The following is a 19945-nucleotide window of genomic DNA, read 5'->3' as shown; positions in this document are numbered from 1 at the left end:
ATTAGTCTATAGAATTAGACAGAAGGGTGATAAAATTATAAATGACTTTTTTTAAAAATTACTCTGATGAATATTTCTCATTAAACTGATAAATATCTCACCACGGTACGGCTTTTAACCGTCTCGTAAATCGTTTAACAATATAAATTTGTTGTATAATAGAACTCAAGCTGAGATCGAGGTCCGTGTAATAATACCAAATATTATGTGATGCGGTGTTCCAGAGATCCAAATCACGGGCATTGTTGTCTGCACTCTGCAGCCCGTCGTGATGAATAGGCCCAGATATATATACATATATATATATATATATATATATATATATATATATATATATATATATATATATATATATATATATATATATATATATATATATATAAGGGAAGTTCGACTATAATATAATATATTGTCCAAAAAAACAAAACGGATATAAAATCTCGCGAGCCACCTGACACGGTCCTTTTATTTTATGTAAACCTATAAAACGTTTTCAGCATTCATAAATCATAATCACGGTGCTCATTGTGACGTGTGTATTGAAACAATCGATACCCATTGGAACTATTAACATGCCACACTTGGGGCTATGGGCACGGATGGTTAATATGCATACGATGCAAACACAATGGTATTGTAATAATAATACTGGAATATATAATAAAAACCATTACATTTATAAATATTATAATTTTGTACACTGTGTACGTCCAAGGCATTGTTTAAACGTTTGATTACTTAAAGTTTAAATTATAATGACAATGCCATCCGTTACGAAATCATAAGTTAACCGCTAAGAACCACGGTAAAGCGTAGTCTATGGAACATATACCTTTACTTTTTACTACAACTAATTTTTTGAACAATTATTGCAAATAGACTCGTGGTAAAAATAATTAATATGAACACCAATAATATTTGTAGTTTGCACCTATTACGAAACGTTATCTCAAAGCGTCTCTGATTAAGTCCACACAAAAAATGCCTTGTTAATTAATAAATAAATGTTATGTTAATTGACAATTTACACTTGTTTCTATTTAAAATATTTAAATGTATCGCTGTACCAATCTAGTTATAGGAAACGTGACATTACGTCTGTGCTGCCATAAACTGCTACTATAATCAGCACACATATTTTGGTATGCGACATTTTCTTTATACACTATTAAGTCGTATGTATGATTATTTACAATAGTACCTATATTATAAATAGTTTATAATTGTTATTCAATGTAATAGCCACGAATGCAATATTAGCACAACAGCGTCTAGTTAGGAAATAATTCGTTATATGCCAACAATATAAAAAATAAACCAATTAACATTTAACGTTTGAGTATAATTTAATAGTTCTAAAAAATACTCTCAATAATAATAGTTATTCGCTCTACGCCGTTCACGTTTAAACCATCCTAATTCTTAGCCAGTAGTCGCTGTCATATTAATGGTTTTCCTCCATACAAAATATTACATTTTTTAAAAAACCTGTCCTTATACTGTATACATAAAAATCATTAGATATCGTCTAGTATCATTACAAGTATTTAGCCACAACATTTAGGTTAACACTACGAGTATATGTTAAGGCTTTTAACTAGTTCCATATATTATTATTATTTACACATTAGTATACTTTTGTAATGTCAAGATAGCCATTTCTCCGTCACGATTACTAATTGGTCAATCATAACGCCAAACAAATGTAGTTATTTGTGTATATATTACATAACTTCTTACAGAGTAAATTACATTTTTTTTAAATATTATATAAAATACACCAGACGATATATAGTTTAACGTTACACTAGTATAATATGAGTCATAAAATATGACTAATATTATGGTTAATATGGTTTTCCGAATAGGTAACTCAGTTAGAATTTACTTAATAAACGTAGAATAATTATTTCGGCAACATTTTAAAAGCCATCATTATACGTATTCGCTATGCTTCCTCTCAATAAGGTTTTCATTATACAATTTATTTTATTAGGTTATAATATATTATTGAAATTTATAATAAATTATAACTAATTTATGTGCTTGTCCTTAGATCAAAACGCATTCTAGTAAAGTAAAATGCATTTTTATAGTTTATTTTAATATTAACACATGATGTGTATAATAGGCAAACGAGTTTTTGCATTTATCATCTAGGTTTTCCTACTTCTTTAATGATATAATAATTTACGGAGTTAGTAGTATATTAGTAATTATACTTGTTAAGTTATAGTGCTATACAGTTTATACAAAAAAACCGCAATAAAAAGGCACATATATTTTTCATGATGAGCGTATGTTTATTTAGTTGTGAAAAAAAAACCTGTTCATGTATATGGTTACAAAACAACAACTGCAGTTGTTTTTTTTAAATATTTTACGACGATATTCGATGTATTTTTTTTCGGATTATATTTTCAAAGACATATTATTACAAAAACAAAGAGGTACGTTAGGGTTTAAAAAAAAAATGAAAACAAGTTATATTAAATTTGCTATATCTACTCGAAGACATAACTTTGTTTTTTTTTATTTTTTTACAGACGAAACATACATAAACCTAATAAAAGTCATAAATAGTATCATTAAAAAGGTATTAAAGTCTTACGAAGTTTCCTTTAAAGATATCGTCAATAGTTTAGACTTGAGTTTTGACCAGTAAATTTATGTTTAAAAATCCCTATAATAGATATATAGTTTACCTAAGGCCTAAATTTAAAAAAAAACCTACAACAGTCTAAAAGCTCTTTTTTTCTTTTAAGTTTTGCTATAAAACTATACTTCTCAGTGCCATTTGCTATACCTCTGAAGCGAAAAACATAGTATTTGATGACTGTACGATATATACATATTTATATATATAGAGGTATAAACTACAAACCCTACAAGTTGGCCCTCATAATAATTCCAATTAAAAATATAGTAGTGAAAATACATTTTGATAAAAATAGTTGTTGCAATAAGTAATTGGTTTATTTAAATACAGTAAAAATAAAACGATAGATACAATATCGTACGAAATATTTATTTACTTTTATTATTTCAACTTTTTAGCTGTTTACGCGTTTATACAATTTCTTTAACTCTTAAATGATTATCCTGGTAATGGTAGCATTTTAATATTATCACAACCGTCTATTTCGTTAACATGGGTGACATTGACAACGTATGTATAACCAATAACCATTCAATAGACCCATTGGGCTTACATTGACACCTTGGTAGAGTCAAGACTCTTCACACGTCATGCCCTGTTAATTGCATAAATCAATCTGCATAACTCATAAGTACCTGTGCTCTTAGTCGAAAGTGACAAAGCTACTACAGTATATCATTGCGGATTGCAACGACATCACGTTGGACGCTACCCTAATGGTGAATAAACACTTGACTATAGATTGGGTAGGATCGTGTGATCCTATGTGACCCCGTCTTCGGTCCCACAGTGTATGCTACAGGCACACGAACACAATGAGATGAACACGTACGTTTGTCGAAATTCATTATCGTCACTTCATCGATGACAGAATTAAAAAAAAATTGTAAATGACAATTATAGTAAATTTTTTTAGAAAAAAATATTATAATCAATTTACCAGTGAAATTCGAAAAGGCTTTACAAAATTGAGTTATAAGAAAAAACACAAACGTACATTAATCATTTCAAATTAACACTTTAAACCCATTTATTATTGTTGTATAATTAAATTATTATTAATTATCGATGTAACGTTATAATAAAACTAGGCAAATAAGCGTTCATGACGAACATCAGCATTGAGCAAAATAGCTATGGTTAAAAATAATGAGTAATTACATAGAATGATTTCTTTTTTAGTACTATAACTTAAAATATATAAAATTTAATTGTCAATTCTTTAGGAATAAAGATTTGGTTTTATCAAACTACGTAATACATACTTTGATACAACTAAAATTGAAGTTAGAAAAACTTTGTTTTAGTAAAATGAATCATGCAGATGATTAATTTCAATAAATAGCGTTTATCATAGTTGAATTACTCAGTGCCGTGGAAACCGCGGTTAGGGCGGGTCCTTGCATCAGACTCATCGCTTCAAGTTCTTGTATGAGGCCCCTACTTATAACTTTTTTTTATAGTGAAAAGCAATAGAAGACAAACATTTGAAATTGAAAAATTATAATACCGTCTGGGGGTGATAGTAGAAATATATTAACAAGAATACTAAAATTTATTTTAATAGCATTACGTGAGAATGAGTACAAAATAATACTCTGAGAGGAATTTTCTCAAACTACTTAATTTATTTGCTGAATTGACCCTGTTTACGAATGTTGTTAAATTCAAATTAATATTGTACTTCAGGCTAGAAATACAAAATGAACTGATTACAATTTGATGATCAAGTTTGCAAGAAGTAATTTGTGACGAAATTAGGCAATGTTCTTTGTTTGAAATTATTATGGAATCTGCCCAAGATATTACTAAAAATTGAACAACTTAGTGTTATAACTCACTATTTCTTAATGTATTTTTTATGAATTACGCTTGAAATTCACCTCAGCAAATATGACTCAGTATTAGATATCACAAAATGTATATTTTACTGTGTAAAATAAATGCACATTACTACACAGCAAGTTAGTGAACGACAACGTTATGCTAAATTATAATTTGATGAGTAGATATAGAAAACGATACGATGTGACTGAGGATAATTAAAAACATGTTTATTAATAATTAATACATACATTTTATTTATTTATTTATTTAAATAAAATATGAGTGATTAAACAAACGACATATTCAAGTCCCTTTATGATTATGTTTTAAAATACAAATGTGGCATACATTTTTATTTTATGAGATAACTTTTATTAATAATTAAAACATTTATTTATCCAGATCTATCTTCTTATGTTTTATTTTTGGCGTTAAATATGCATATTTAATAATCCTAACAATTCCAGTAACAGTGCTCTCGGTAAAAAGGTCGTTTCCAAACTGAAATTCCTTAAAAATTATTTAAGAAATTCCCTGTCTAAGATAGAATTTGGAAACATTGCTATTCTTAATTTTAAAAAAACTACACTGTTAAACTTAATTATTAAAAAATAATTGACAATTTCACTGATGCTAAAGCCAAGGAAAAAATGTTTTCTATTTAAATAATTTTGAAATATATAATATTATATAATATTAGATTATATTTATATAAAAATATTTGTTTTGTTATCATAATTATAGATTATTTTATAATTATCAACTGGATAATTATAATGATGAGATATCTAATGGATTTATATACATTCTTTGTACTGTAATGAATAAAATAATATTATTAGAAATAATATTTCTGTCATGTGCAGTAAAGAAAAAAATTAATAATATTTGTATTTTATATTTTAAAACGCTGTTCTTTTTCAAATATTTTTTGACGACAGTAACCACTATTAGTTGCATTGAGACAGCTAAGTATACTTTTTCTACTCCTCAAAAAGAAAAGTCAAATATTCCCTAAGGATGTTTATTTGTGGAAATAACATTTGTGACTTACCTTTTTACCTGTGCCCTTTATAAGTTTATATACCAGATGTTTGACCAACGCTTTTCTATCAAAATATATTCTCTTTTCCCATGAGTCAAATCGTTTTGAATAATAAAAATGTGAACTTTTCATACGTTCAACAATTTTGCATGCCCATGAGAACATATTAGAATATTTTTTTGAATATAAAATCATGTGTATGGTCTCATATGACTACCCTCGAACACATATGAATGATTAGCTTTGGGTGAATAAAATATACCTTGACGACCTAAATAAAAAGATGAAATAAACTAAACATTTTGTCATAACTAAAATAAAGTTCTTTCTTGTCAAACATCTCAATTTCATAAAAGTATTATAAAAAAATCTGTCTTAAACAAATACATATTATAAAATTGACTTTTCTAAAAACTAATTGGAACTGTAGTTGTGAAATAAATAGATACCATTCAAATAAATTCAATAAATTTACCATTAAAAATATTTACCTGTTTATCTGTGCACATGTATAACATTACCCTTTGTTCTTAAATAACAGCGATGGTGTCAAATACCTATATTTTTTAATAATACTTTGTATAAAAAAGCTTTAACTCAATACTATAACAATCAAACCTGGTCTATTTTTATTGTAGAATAATTGTTTATCGTGCTTAATATTATTATGTTTAATACGACGTTTTGCTTAATTGGAAAGTACCAATATTATGTACGCTATATTCTTAAACACATATTGTGTTGAGTTGACCGTAAAACAAATATATAACCAAACATATGAGAATATTTAAAAAAATTAAAAAACAATCGTTTTTTATAGTTATAATTATTTTTTATTTTTTTTACAATATATATTATATTGTATTACATTGGATAATAACTCCGCTATACTAAAAAAACCGTGATTTTCAATAAAAAAAAAAAAATAATAATAATGTAATAAAACAATACAACAAATGGTGCAAACATAAACAAATATAATAAACTTATTGACGTGACTAAAAAATGTACTGTATGAAAATCATAACATACAACGATATACAAGAAATTAATTAACGCTATATGTGTAAAAATTGAAATCACGGAGAACATGGACGGATTACTCATTTTTCGGCTTATTGATAATGGACTGGAGTGTATCCAAAACGTTATCGATTGTTGTTACTTTGTCTACCCACGTGTCGACCTGATGATCTGCTAACTGGACTTCCACCTGGTCCGACTTGCACATTTGGTTGTTATCTTTCACTACTTTCATTATAGACTCGGATATCGTTTCAGCGTTCTCAGGGTTGATGACCGTACTGTACCGGAGTACAGATTTCTCGTACACTTTTTGTATTCCGACAACACATTGGTTACTTTCGTTATGACCGTACGCAAAGACTGATCTCCGTTAGTTTCTGTCTTCAAGAACTGTGACATCATGTACAACTGGTCCATAACTACGCACTTAAGACCTTCTTGGCATATTTTTTGAACTTCGTCAATAATCGTGTCCGGCCATTGGTCAACCGGTAGTGACTCGTACTTGGCGAACGTCGCGGCCAGCTCGGTGGGGCCTTTAGCCGACAGTGCCTTGGTCTTTACCTCGTTCCAAAGTTTCGAATTCTTGATTGCATTCACATATTGCTTGCTCACCATCCGATTGCCAAAATCATTTCCTGACTTAATACCATTGCTTCCTAGATCCACGGCCACTGCATAATCTTCGCTGCTTTGGGTCTCCTTCGCCTCGATATTGAATTCTACAAAATCTTTATTCTCTTGAAAAACTCTACCAAATACCGCAGTTCCCGTCAGTGCAAACGCCAAAAAATACACAAAATTACCCATAGTTAATTATTTAAAATATTTTAAACAAAAAAATTATATCTGTGTTACTATATGCAATAGAAGACGTTTGGATAGGAAATGAGTACAAAGTCTGACATAGGTTTGCAAAAACAATATCGAGCTCTCCTGCTGGCGCGCTGACTTAAAAAACGTAAACACCTGAATACACATACAAATTAAACAGTTGGCTCGAATCGCACTGCTTTACAATCAGGCTCGTACTTTTTTTAAGCAAAATAACATGTTATTCTATGATTTTCGTACTCAACAATATATTTTACGTCGTCTTTAGCCGAAAAAATATTTATTATGTAGGAAAACGAATAACTGATAGTAAAATACGAAAACAATGGTATTGGTATTATTGAGAAAACTTAAAAATATAAAAACCCTTATTTAAAATGTATTCCATTTCTTAAATGATGACAATATTATTTTAGGCGGCTATCATGTAAATAAATTACGCGGGTATCCATTATTTAGCAGGTGTCTGAATTCTATAGAATCTTATTAGAATTTTATCTGTTTCTGTTATCCGGTTACTGCGGTAATATTCGCCTGGTATCCGAGTATTAAAATGTTTTGATGATAAATAATTATTTTAAAATAATTGAGATACTAACTTTGAGTTAATGTGTTGCCAAAATACATATAAACCTATTATAACTGAGTTTATTTTGAACTGACTTGAAAGCTTTATGTAATCGAAATTTCAATATGACCTGTCTTACTTATTTCTAAGTATTTTTTTTTGGTATAGAAGTCATCAATAAATTGGATGATATTTCAATTTGTATTTATAACATAACACGAAGGTTTTCGGTTAGTATGCATATGTGTGGGGTCGGCGAATTTGGTAGTTAACTTTAGGATGGGAGGTATAGTGCGGTATAGTAATGCGCGCAAATAAAATGAACTCTACCGCACTCCACCTCACGTCTTAACGGTTTACTTTTAATAACTTAAAAATTAATTATCCGATACGGGGTATCGTTCAGACAAAATTCTTAGCAAATTACTCTCAGCAAAATGGTTATCTTGAATTTAAAAAAGTAAAACACTTAAGTGCAATAAAAAACGCGGTGTTTATAGCGCAAATGAGTATAAGTTAATTTTAAAAATATTTACTAGAACAATAGTTTTTTATTTGTCATATCTTTGTGAAACACTCTGTATAAATAAATAAAAATAAAATTATTGACTATGGTCTATAATAAACTTTTACATTTGAGGTGGTTTGTAAATAGGGGCATCCAGGCATGCAGAATAAAATATATTCTATAAACAATAATCCTACTCGATCCGACCGTTTTTCACTTAGCTATAGCAAGTCAAAGTTGAAGTTTAGGTTCAGGTTTTCCCAGTTTTGGAGACAAAGGAGTTAATTTTCTCTACTTTTAATCCACCAAAATACCAATCGATATATCTGTATACGATTACAGTTGATATAGTTGCTACTCGAGTAAATCGATCTACAGAAAAAAAGTTATCATGACTTCAGAGACAAAAAAACACACCATTATAAAATCTATCCCTTCATAGCTATCGTATCAATGTTAAAATGTGTTTAAAATACAATTGTTGACAAACATAATCAATAAGTAGTACAACAAATATTTTTATAAGTAACTGTTCTACACTATCTTGCATGAGACTGGCTAGTATATTTAATTAATTTCCATTTCTAATCGTTGATGGTTGTATATCGAATCATCAAAAATAAAATTTAAACTTATATTTTAACCAATGTCATTTGGCGCTATTGAAACATTAATCGTGAAAGTATAGTATGTTGTTAAGGTTTTCGAGTGTATAGGAGACAAACCAAATGATAACTAGCATAATTCGTTTTAAAAAGGATACTACATTTCTATACTTGAAAATAACAGTCAAGTTGAAAAAAGTAAAATGCCGTTCTTATTTGTTAAACGATTTTAGACTACCACATGCATACGATCATCTTCTATTCGAACTCTGGTAAAATATTACTTCTATAAATCAAATGCCCACGTTGCATAAAATACGTATCTAAAATAATATATTCACGGTACGGCACGAGCGATGGCAAGCGTGCAGGGTACTTAGAGAAGTTTTAGATCGAACTAAGTTTGCTTACTTTATTTCCTCTACCATACCGGGGTTATAGTACATGTATATATAATATTATGTGCGGTAATCTTGCGGGTCAAATGGTCAACGTTGAAGCCTTGGAGCGTAGGTACCTACTACTTGCTTTTCTAACATTAAACAGTAAAGCATCCTAAATTTTGTTTCACTTTTATGCATAATGTAATAATTATTATTATTATTATCGGACACGATCCGCCAAACGAGACTTTGCACTGTTCCATCAAAAGTTTAAGCTGCACCTTAATGACTTTTCAGACCATTCGATTATCGGTAAATTCAAATTCTAAAGATAAGGTCTTGGTTAACCATCAACGTTGATAAACTATCACTTAAACAAAATCGGTTTAAGTAGAAGAAATTAAACTGTATTGTAAGACTTTTTATGATATAATATGTATATTTTCATGTAAAATATATATACATATATATATTATTATGAAACTATTACTTTTGTTGTCAGTTCTTTTAATTGAAATTACATTTTTTACCGATGATACGGTTTAAAATATACTTAAACAAATTCAAATATTTGTTTAGTGAGTAGACTTAATCAAGTATTGAAGTTACAAGTATGAACAGTATTGTGTGTATTTTATTTTTAAGTAAAATAAAAAGGGATTTTCAGTAAAACTTTTTATTTTCATCAGCCTTTGAGTCGTATACACATTTTACCTAACTTTTTAGTGGGTCGGTGTTTTTATTTGAAGAGCCTGAAACGTATTATTTGTGTATGCGAATACACAAACATTGAGCATGACAGCAGCTGCCGTTTTTAGTTACGTTTGAGTTATTCAGTGACTCAGAGTAAACGGAGTGTTCAAACTCACATACTAATGGCCGTCAACCGGCTAAGCGAAAAAGTTTTAGGCTACCTGCGTCGACGTTTTGGGGTTTTTATTCAATATTTAAACGATTTGCTCCGTACGACAAAAATAAAACACTTGGAGACCGTCGAAATCCAACGAGAGGGGCTAAAGTTGTGAGGAAACACGTACGCATGGCCACGGGACCCTTTACTCTTATCTCTCGGCTATGCCATACACGCAAATAAGATAGATATTACCGTAAATAAAAGTTTTCGGCAACACGTTAAACTACAAAGTCGCTGGAGATAGCTTGTATCTGGAACGTCCTCGTAAAATGACTTTAACACGTGTCACATACTGTATATATAATCGTATGCTTACATTTAAAGTCCATGTAATCGGTCACCGTTTTATTTTCGATATCGCTATCAGCAGCTTTCACTGTTTCAGGAAAAACGTCTGACGTCGGCTACTAAAAGACGTTTTCGTTTAGCTTATCTAATCTATGTATTAAACTTGGCTATATACTCGTGTAACAACAACTAGGCCGTTCATTATTATTATTTCTAATAGCCAATTAACAATAGAGATAAAGTCGCACACAGAATCTGCAACGACCGACCGCGTGTGGCTTTTTTACTTTTCAACCATTTTATATATACAATACAATATATTCCTCAGAAAACAAATTGTTTTATAAATAATACAGGAAATAGTATAAAAACTTTTTTTTTTTATTTCAAGAAGAGCATAATATTTTGTAAATTGGAAACTCTATAAAAATCCTCTATAAATAAAATAATGTTTAACAAATGGATGTAATTCACCATTTTATACGTAATAAATTACCATTTGTTTAAAACGAGTTAGCGATGATACTTGTTACGCTCTTTACCTCTAAAGCTGTTAGCTATGATGAGGAGCTGAGCTGCTGAGGTCTAGATTTTGAATGATATATGTTTCTTTTTATGTCTGTAAACACAATAACTTTTGCCTCTAGACCGATTTACTCGGCATAGCAGTTTAGAGATCTAAATTCGTATGCGATTGATACTTTAGTGGGTCAAAAGTCGAAAAAATCAACTGCTTCACTCACAAAACTGAAAAAAATTGGCCGGTTTTTTAACTTTTAACTTTAAGGGGCCTCTACACCTGCGTATTTTTAGTCGAAAACAACTCATTCTAATTCAAACGTACTGTTCCTAAGAATACTCCGATTTAAGTTTTGAAAAAATATTTGAATTCTTCAAAACATTTTCAAGGCATCGGTCGTGGCACAATTTTAAAATTATTTTTAGTTAATTAATTATTTCAGTTTAAAAAAGTTAAAAATTGCATTTTTTTACATTGAAATAATTAATTACTGAAATTAATTTTAAAATTGTGCCACTACCGATGCCTTGAAAATTTTGTGAAGAATTCAAATGCTTTTTAAAAATTTAAATCGAAGTATTTTTAAGGACAGTACGTTTGAAGTAGAATGATGTATTAAAGTGAAATTTCAATTTCAAATTTTGTGGTTTCAAACAGTTTATTGAATTGTGCCTGCGAGTGCGTGACATTCCTTATCGACCGCTATCGTCGTCGTCGCATAGTACCCGCAAATTGCAGATAAGGATATTATTTTTAGATATTTTGTCATGTACGGTGTATAACAAAATACTATTAAAACGAGGATCATTGGCAGGGCATTGCAATTTATACTTAATTGTAAAAATGATCGTTTTAGATTTTAGTCATTCGAGTATTCGACTAGCGTTGTTGATGTTGTCCATCGTCAGGTCGTCTTATACTCACACAATTCATATTTTATATAATTTATATTTCATATAATAATGAATAATAAGTCTATTAGGAAGTATTAACCTAAGTATAGAAAACCCTTATCTCGCAGGATAAAGGCTAAGGGAATTTAAATTCGCTGAATACAAAAAACTGTCCAGAGAGAGGTTAGATCATGCTCCGCGAGTTACATATTATTATGTCTAATTATGAATTAAACGAGTCCTTATGTATTATATTTTGAAGAACGGCATATTTTACCAAAAAAAAAATTTTATTTTAGCTTCGATGCGTAGTTGAGAAGGTATTGTTTTTACAATGATGTGGTTTTATTTGTATTTATTTTTGTTTTTTGTGTCTGGACGTATCTTCTATGCCGTTAACCGATTTCTTCGTGTACTTACTTTATATATTAGAAATCTAATCTAAAAGTTAATTTCTTGGAGCAAAATTTTGAAAGTTCACCTCTCCCCTTCAAAATTGGGAAAACACATAAAAATGTACATATTACATATTTATTATAACTTTTTTTAAAATAGTCGATTTTGTTCCAAATTTCTATGGAATATTCTTCGGATAAAGTACTATACAACGTATACGGAAAAACGTTGACAAACCAAAAAAATATCTTTATATATTAAAATTGTATTAATTTATTATTATAGTTATAATTAAAATCTTTATCAATAACTGCTAGTCTGTTGTTATTATATTTGTCAAAAGTAAGTATTACAAACTCGTAATTTTTAATGTCTAGTAATAATCATTATCTTCGTGCTTCTGTTTGTCAGTGTATATACTCCTACAGAAATAATATAAATGCGACCCCAGACACAATTAAAGTAATATCATTTACCTGTCCGCGCGTTAGGCGATAAAATTTTAGATAGTATGGAATCAATAATAGTAAGTTATTATCTTGTTATCGCACTTTCGCGGTCGCGACTCCGTATACGGAGAATTATGATGTATATGTATTATATACATAAAATTGCTCACTAACACTAATGTTCATTTACGAGTAAACAGTTACTAACACAGTGACAAAATGTTTTTTGAAATTGCCTATACAATACGCCTTAATAAATGCTGGTGTAGAGGCCCCTTAAATTGCGAAAAAACTATACTAATTTGGTCTGTTCTGGTTTTACTGTGCTTAGTTTATACTACAGTTTGAACTGTACTGGCTTAAACTGTGTTTGGTTTGAACTGTACTGTAAAAATTAGCTTCTATTAAAAAAAATTTTAAAAATTGACCCTTTCTACCTGGGACCGAAGAAATATATTGTAGTGGTTAAGCAGTAAGCCTTATAAAATATACCCAAATACATACTATATAACTACAATAATTCAACAATTTTATGGCTGCTGTAATATTCACACTTTAAAATAAATATTTATTTGAACAGTAACGTTTAACATCATACAATGATTTTGCCTAACATGTGGTTTAAAAAAAAAAATTTGTTTTCATTTATTTCAAATGGTTTTATATTGATTATACACATGTGGTAACGGGTAAATATATTGTTTTTTAATTTACAAAATCTAGAAAAATAACGATGCTTATAAATTTTATACTAAGAACAAAGCTATGGCCAAAAATCAAATTGTACTCACTAATATAAAAAAAAACAGTGGGACCTGTAAAGCTAGTACAATGGGGTCGGGCATAGTGAGGACGGGGAGGTTACAGGTCTATAGGAAATATAATAACTGAAATTGTTAAAATCCCTTTCAAATTAACCCTTCAATGTGTGGATAGTATGTTCAAACTAGTACAGCCCAAACCAAACGTAGACCATCACAGTAAAAAAGTATTTTAGTGAGGTTCAGTGTTCATAGATTTGTATCAAATCGTTTAATTGAAAGTGACTTTATCAAATTCATTTTTAATAATTCTGTAGACTAGTGACTATGCTCCATCCCCACTATACCCCAACCCTATTGTACTGGCTTAAAAAAAACTATAGTGACATAAATCACACATATTATGAATGTCTTATAAAATCTAGTTTGAATGCCCGACGATTTAAGTAACAATAGCTTTTACTCAATAAAAATATATATTTCCATTACAATAAACCATTGTGATCTGAACATAATGTATCTCAGTAACAGTCAACTACGTTTTTGAGTGTCAAACAACTGAAATTTTAAAAGTACACTGTACTGTTTATAGACACTTATTACAAGAAATGTTAGGTTAGGTACCTCAATTCTCTATTTTAATATATGGTTACTAAATGTGTTATACATATTTTTCTATCAAGATTAGAACTTAGGTAATAAAAAACTGACACTATATTATTGACCTACGTATCCTACTTTTTTTACAGTCGAGTGAATTGATATTTGAAAGTAAATAATGATATTTGTTGTTAAATATACTTACTAATAGCAAAAATCCAAGACTGTTACATTTAACTACAATTTTATAATTGAATACTTCCAGAAATATTGTAAATGGGTTGTGTGAATGAGTATTCATATATTATAGTCATCATGTTGATGATAAAGAACCATCAGTCGTATGGAGCCAAAATAATAATTATTAAAAATATATTTAAAAAAAACAGTAAACATCAGACTCCAGACTTTAATTATGTAAAATCGGTCTAAGTTTTTAAGTTTCTTTTGTTGTTTCAATTACTTTTTAAAACGCCAGTTATTGCGTGAAAAATAGTTTATTTTAAAGTAATTTTTAACATTATGAGGGGCTAGCTTGGAACATTTTTTTTATTGAATATTTATAAATCCAATTATCGACGACAACCCCTCGCCCCTCCCCTCTGAGGTTGGAAGTATTTGTTTTTTGTTTTATTTTTGACGTGTAATTTTAGGATTTAAGAGCTGAAAATCAGTCAGACGATATGTCTATATATAATATATACGGAGGAGTGGCCGAGTGAGTAAGGGCGGCAGTGTGATAGCGCTCACCGTCGCCGTTTCGACACTCAGTGAAAAGTAACCGTCACCGCCCTCTCCGGCGACAGAGTACGGACTGACGACCTGTCCCGGATAGCGAATTCGTCAAGAAACCATCTCATGATGGCAGCGTTGGGCCTTCTTGGCCCGTTTAGCTACATGATGATGATAATGATAACATGTGTAAAAAAAATTCTGTAATCTTAAACAACACTTTTTATTTTTTATGAAAACCTAAAAAGTTACTTAAACACAATAAATGTGAATTTCAAAGGCTATTAAAAGGTTTTCAAACTTAAAATTACTAAAATATAAACTACAGATTTATGTAAAGATGGGGAAACACAGCTTATTAAAATAAGTTATTTCTACTGATGTGGAACTTGATTAAATATAATAATAATTTACCTGACACACTTACAATCGTGTAAGTTCATTTAGCCCCGAACCATTTTACCGCTAACCGTTTTCGATCCGTATGGCGATCAAATGATAAATAATTAATGATTATTCATTCGCTAGTAACGGTGTTGACCATACGGAATTGGACATAGCTCCCGATCGAATATTTTTCTTAAAAATACCATACTGAGGATATCCTTTCATATAGCCCTGACAAGTGCTGACCGAAGTGGCAGTCACATAATGAGAATTAGCAACATAATGGCAATCAACTTAAAGATTTAAGTAAGTGTAGGTATAGATACATATACAATATCGTATTATTCTTGTTTTGGTAGCCTTGTTTTATGAATTATATTATGCCCAGATAGTGTTCCCACGGCAATCACGACCAAAGGAAGTATATTTTTTCACTTAGCCGTTTGCGATTACAAAGAAACCTACACAAACGGAGGTTACTAAGCGACTCAACGACCGGCTTGCTCAGTCGCAAACCTAATGATAATGCGATTCTAATAATACGCTTGTAGCTCCTGTGTATATTCGTAAGTATAGTAAATGTCATCCTTAATACTACTATAAAATTCTTTATGTACACATATGTATTATAATATATATAAATTACGCACCAAAAATGTTCATATGTATGTCGAGTTAAAATAGCCCAATAAGCATCTCAGTCGTTAGGTAGTAGTCCGAGGAAATACTCAAACTAATATTTTTTAATTATCTATGTTTTTAATTATTACGAAACGAACATTAATCTCGAGTTTAATATTATTCAAAATCATTGTATATCAATCTACAAATTATACTACTATGTAAAGCATAGCCATTTTACAACATTACTTACATTAAACAAGTAAAGTTAATGTTTAAATATTAAAATTCTAATGAAGAAAAAATTGTTTGAAAACTAATCTGTACATCATTATATTTTAAATAATACCTAACCTAACCTATTGTTTGAATCTTACACGGAACAAATGTTTAAAAATATATTATCATTTTTTCTACAGAGTTTTCAAAGAACATAAGATGTTCAAATAACACACACTGTCTCCGAAGAAATAACAAACACCATCTGTAACACTAAGTACAGTTGTTTAAGCATATTTTTTAATTATACTTGTTGAATTGAAAATATTTATTAATTTTGTATGAGAAATTACTGTGGCCATTATATCCAATTTCCTTTTTGACATATTTTACATAATTTAATTTTTTTAAATCCTTTTTTAAAACAATTTTAAGGATAGGAGATCAATTAGTTAACATTATACAAATTTTCTAATTCATTTGACATTTTAAACGTTTAAAATAAGAGTATTACTAGTCAATACCAGTTATTACAATTGGCTAGTCAGTCGTTCGGTTTCTTTATTGTTATATATTTTCCGTACTTCCAGAACCCAAACAATACCTCATCTCATCTTTCATCTTAGCCCTTTACACAGTAGTTATTGTCATATCGTTTTTTACCACCGTAAAACTCTATGGAATATTATTTCAATACGTCATAACAGCACGATTTTTCAATTCTTTTATTTTTTTCTAAGTTATCCTCGCTAAGAAAACATTTAAAAAAAAGTGGGTAATGTTAATTTTTTTTTTCTTTTAGACAGACGAGCTCTTCTGGAGCCGTCTCGCCCACTATCCGCACTTCCATCAATTATTCCATAATCGGGATCACGCTGACCGCAACCAGTTCTTGGATTACAATTATCTTGTCATTTTATGGCTTTTGCGCGAAACGACAAGGCAATACCTCTCGTGCGCCGTGTCGACTATTATTATCATTGACTTGTGCAGAGACTATAATAATATACGTCGGAATGCATTTTTCTAAACATCCTTATTTTTTTTTTTTTTTATATACATAAATCATTCCTATATAGTATATAATATAATCTACAACTATTTTTCGCCATTTGACCGGCTAACGTCACTTACATCAATCGTAGTGACCATGGTCATATCGATTTGCTTCTTTATGAGTTCTTTTTATTTTTACATCGTTAGGCTTGGTCGTTGTTTACCGACCTAATCATACAATGAACAAACTGAAATGTAAACGTATTGAAAATAATAATGCTTATTTTCCGACGTTTGTCCTATTTCTCTTATTATTTCTTTTTAATAATAGTATCATTCGCCGATTCAGTGGGATTTAAACAACAATAGAATCATATTATACCTTCAAATTGAAAAGGAAAAAACTGATATTTCATATTATTATGCAAAATATTTTTTCATGGGCATCGCTGATTGACGTATGTAGTTTTACCGTTTTATTAAATTGTCAATGATATTTCAAAATTATTATACAAAAAATATCCATAGTATTAACAGTTATAATAATATAGTTTATAAGTTTTAATAATTCCTGTAGGCCTGTGACCTTTCCTGTTCTCACTACAATCCTTCACCACTATGCCCTCGCCCTACTGTACTGGCTTTTTAATATAAATACAATTAGAGTTGTCGTTCGTATTTTTTTTTTTTTTTTTTTATGTTAAAATCCCTTTAATTTCAACGTCAAACTATTCTACTAAAGGAATTAGTTTTAATTTAGTATATTTTTTCTTTTAGTTCCTGGTTTTCGTTTAAGGTAAAAGAAAATAACTTAATGATTAATCGGTGGGACGGGCCGACGGACGTCTTCGAAACCGAGACCGGTCGTGGCAAATAATTACTGCCGCGGTCGTCTAAAAAACAAAAATTATTAATCATTTTGAATATGTGCCAGACAATTATTAAAGAGATTAACCCACGACAGGGGTTGGTCAGCATTGTTTAGATCGAAATCAAGTCGACTTTAATTTTTCTAACGCACTGTGGCTTACAAAATAGCCTTGCATGATTATGTTCCACTGTACATGCTCGGTATCAAAATAAAGGTAAATTCTTTGTTATGTAGTTATGGAAAATTGAACGAGTCCCCTGTCATGAGTTAGTAAAAAAATTCTTTTCCGCGCGGTTAGGTACCAACGAGAATTGTAAAAATAATTATTATTATACATTACAAGGATTGTATTTTTCGTTTATTTTAGTTTACTTTTACCCTTAAAACTTATCAATATGTATTTTATAAAAAAAAAACTATATACAATTTACTGAGTAGTAAACTGTGTCCAATTGGCAACTCACTTGGTGAGCAGTCCACCTTTATATTTTAATGATGTTGTTTATATATAAAAAAAATTAGTCTGTAGAAAAAAATTAAGAACTAATCTAACATCTTTTTTCATTATTAAAAAATTGGGTAAATAATATTAAAGTAATTAAGTCACTGACTCTGAGTCAGTTAAGACATTAATCAAGCAGATACCTAACTCAAAGGTTGACATTTTAATAAACAATTAAAAACATTTTTTATGTCTTCAATTTAACTTAAAACTCGTTCATACTTCATTGCGATGTAATATTCGTCCATTTTCGATGCATTTACTTTTTTTTTAATAAACAATAATGTATAATGGAAATTCGAGAATTAATTTAAAGAAACTATTTTTAGAAGCTTGTAATTAACTGCACATTTATATAGAAAAATATAACAATGCAGTGTTTGTAATATTATATGAAACTACATAAAAGGTTCTAGTTTTCGTTGTTAGATTTTTTTTTTCACAATAATTAATATTTATATTTTTACAGTGCACCATTTCCTGAATGACTTTAACTAGATGTAGATTTTTACTAACCGATTTGTTAATTTACATATAATAAACAACATGTAATTATACTGTAGACTATAATAGAAATACAGCGATGTAGTAATTACCTACTTATAATTTTATTAAAACCCAAATATTTCAGCATAAATTAATTTCCACACATTACCTATTTCAATATAATGAAACGGGTAACATAGTATAGATTAAAATCTACATAATAAATCCGGTTATTCAAGAAGTTTTAAATGTTTGTTGGTCATTCAATCATCGAATTATTTTTTATTGAAATAATTAATATATGTTTACAAAAAATGTATGATAAATAAAATAAGTGTCATAAAAAACTCTCTTTCAAATGAACGCGCTATTAATACAATAATATACATACATATTTTCTATTTTCATAACATAAATTCCAAAAACTATCACAATATAGAAATATACACCCTTTAAAGCTAAAACCAACAAAGAGAATCTTTCATTTAACGCTTTACTTATGGCGTGGGTAGGTATACCAATTAAATTTTAAATTTAACAATTTTCGTAATTCGTAAAAATGAATAATAAATTTAAACAAAATTAAGACGCTTGGACTATTAATAATTGTTTATAATACTTTATTTAAAATTATCAATTAAAGAATGTAATAAAAAAATTTAAATTAAAATGTTTTTGTTTTAAATAATTAATAGAGCTACTAATAAACACAAAAATCGTTTAATATGACTCAATGCCAATTTTTTACAGTTAGCCAATGTCATTCGTTGGGTGTGTGAAGTCGTTATTGTGAATTATCACTTATCATTTAAATATTATTATTATTAATTATTTGTATTAATAAGTATTAATGAAA

At 29.2% G+C, this 19945-nt stretch overlaps 1 protein-coding gene across 1 annotated transcript; it reads right to left on the bottom strand.

Moving 5' to 3' along the window:
* Positions 1–6396: 6396 nt before the first annotated feature.
* On the bottom strand, positions 6397–7479 carry LOC126835716 (uncharacterized). The gene has a single exon (XM_050568480.1). It carries the CDS (start codon positions 7365–7367, stop codon positions 6789–6791), a length of 579 nt encoding a protein of 192 aa, XP_050424437.1. The 5' UTR covers positions 7368–7479; the 3' UTR covers positions 6397–6788.
* Positions 7480–19945: the final 12466 nt, after the last annotated feature.

Source organism: Adelges cooleyi, unplaced genomic scaffold (genome assembly GCF_023614345.1).
Source record: "Adelges cooleyi isolate 19-005CV unplaced genomic scaffold, UGA_ACOO_1.1 ACOO_flye_CR_arks_rails_tigmint_CR_PRNA_23, whole genome shotgun sequence".
NCBI classification, from domain to species: Eukaryota; Metazoa; Arthropoda; class Insecta; order Hemiptera; family Adelgidae; genus Adelges; species Adelges cooleyi.
The sequence above is the reverse complement of the archived record's forward strand: the minus strand, read 5'-3'. Positions and strand labels throughout refer to the sequence as shown.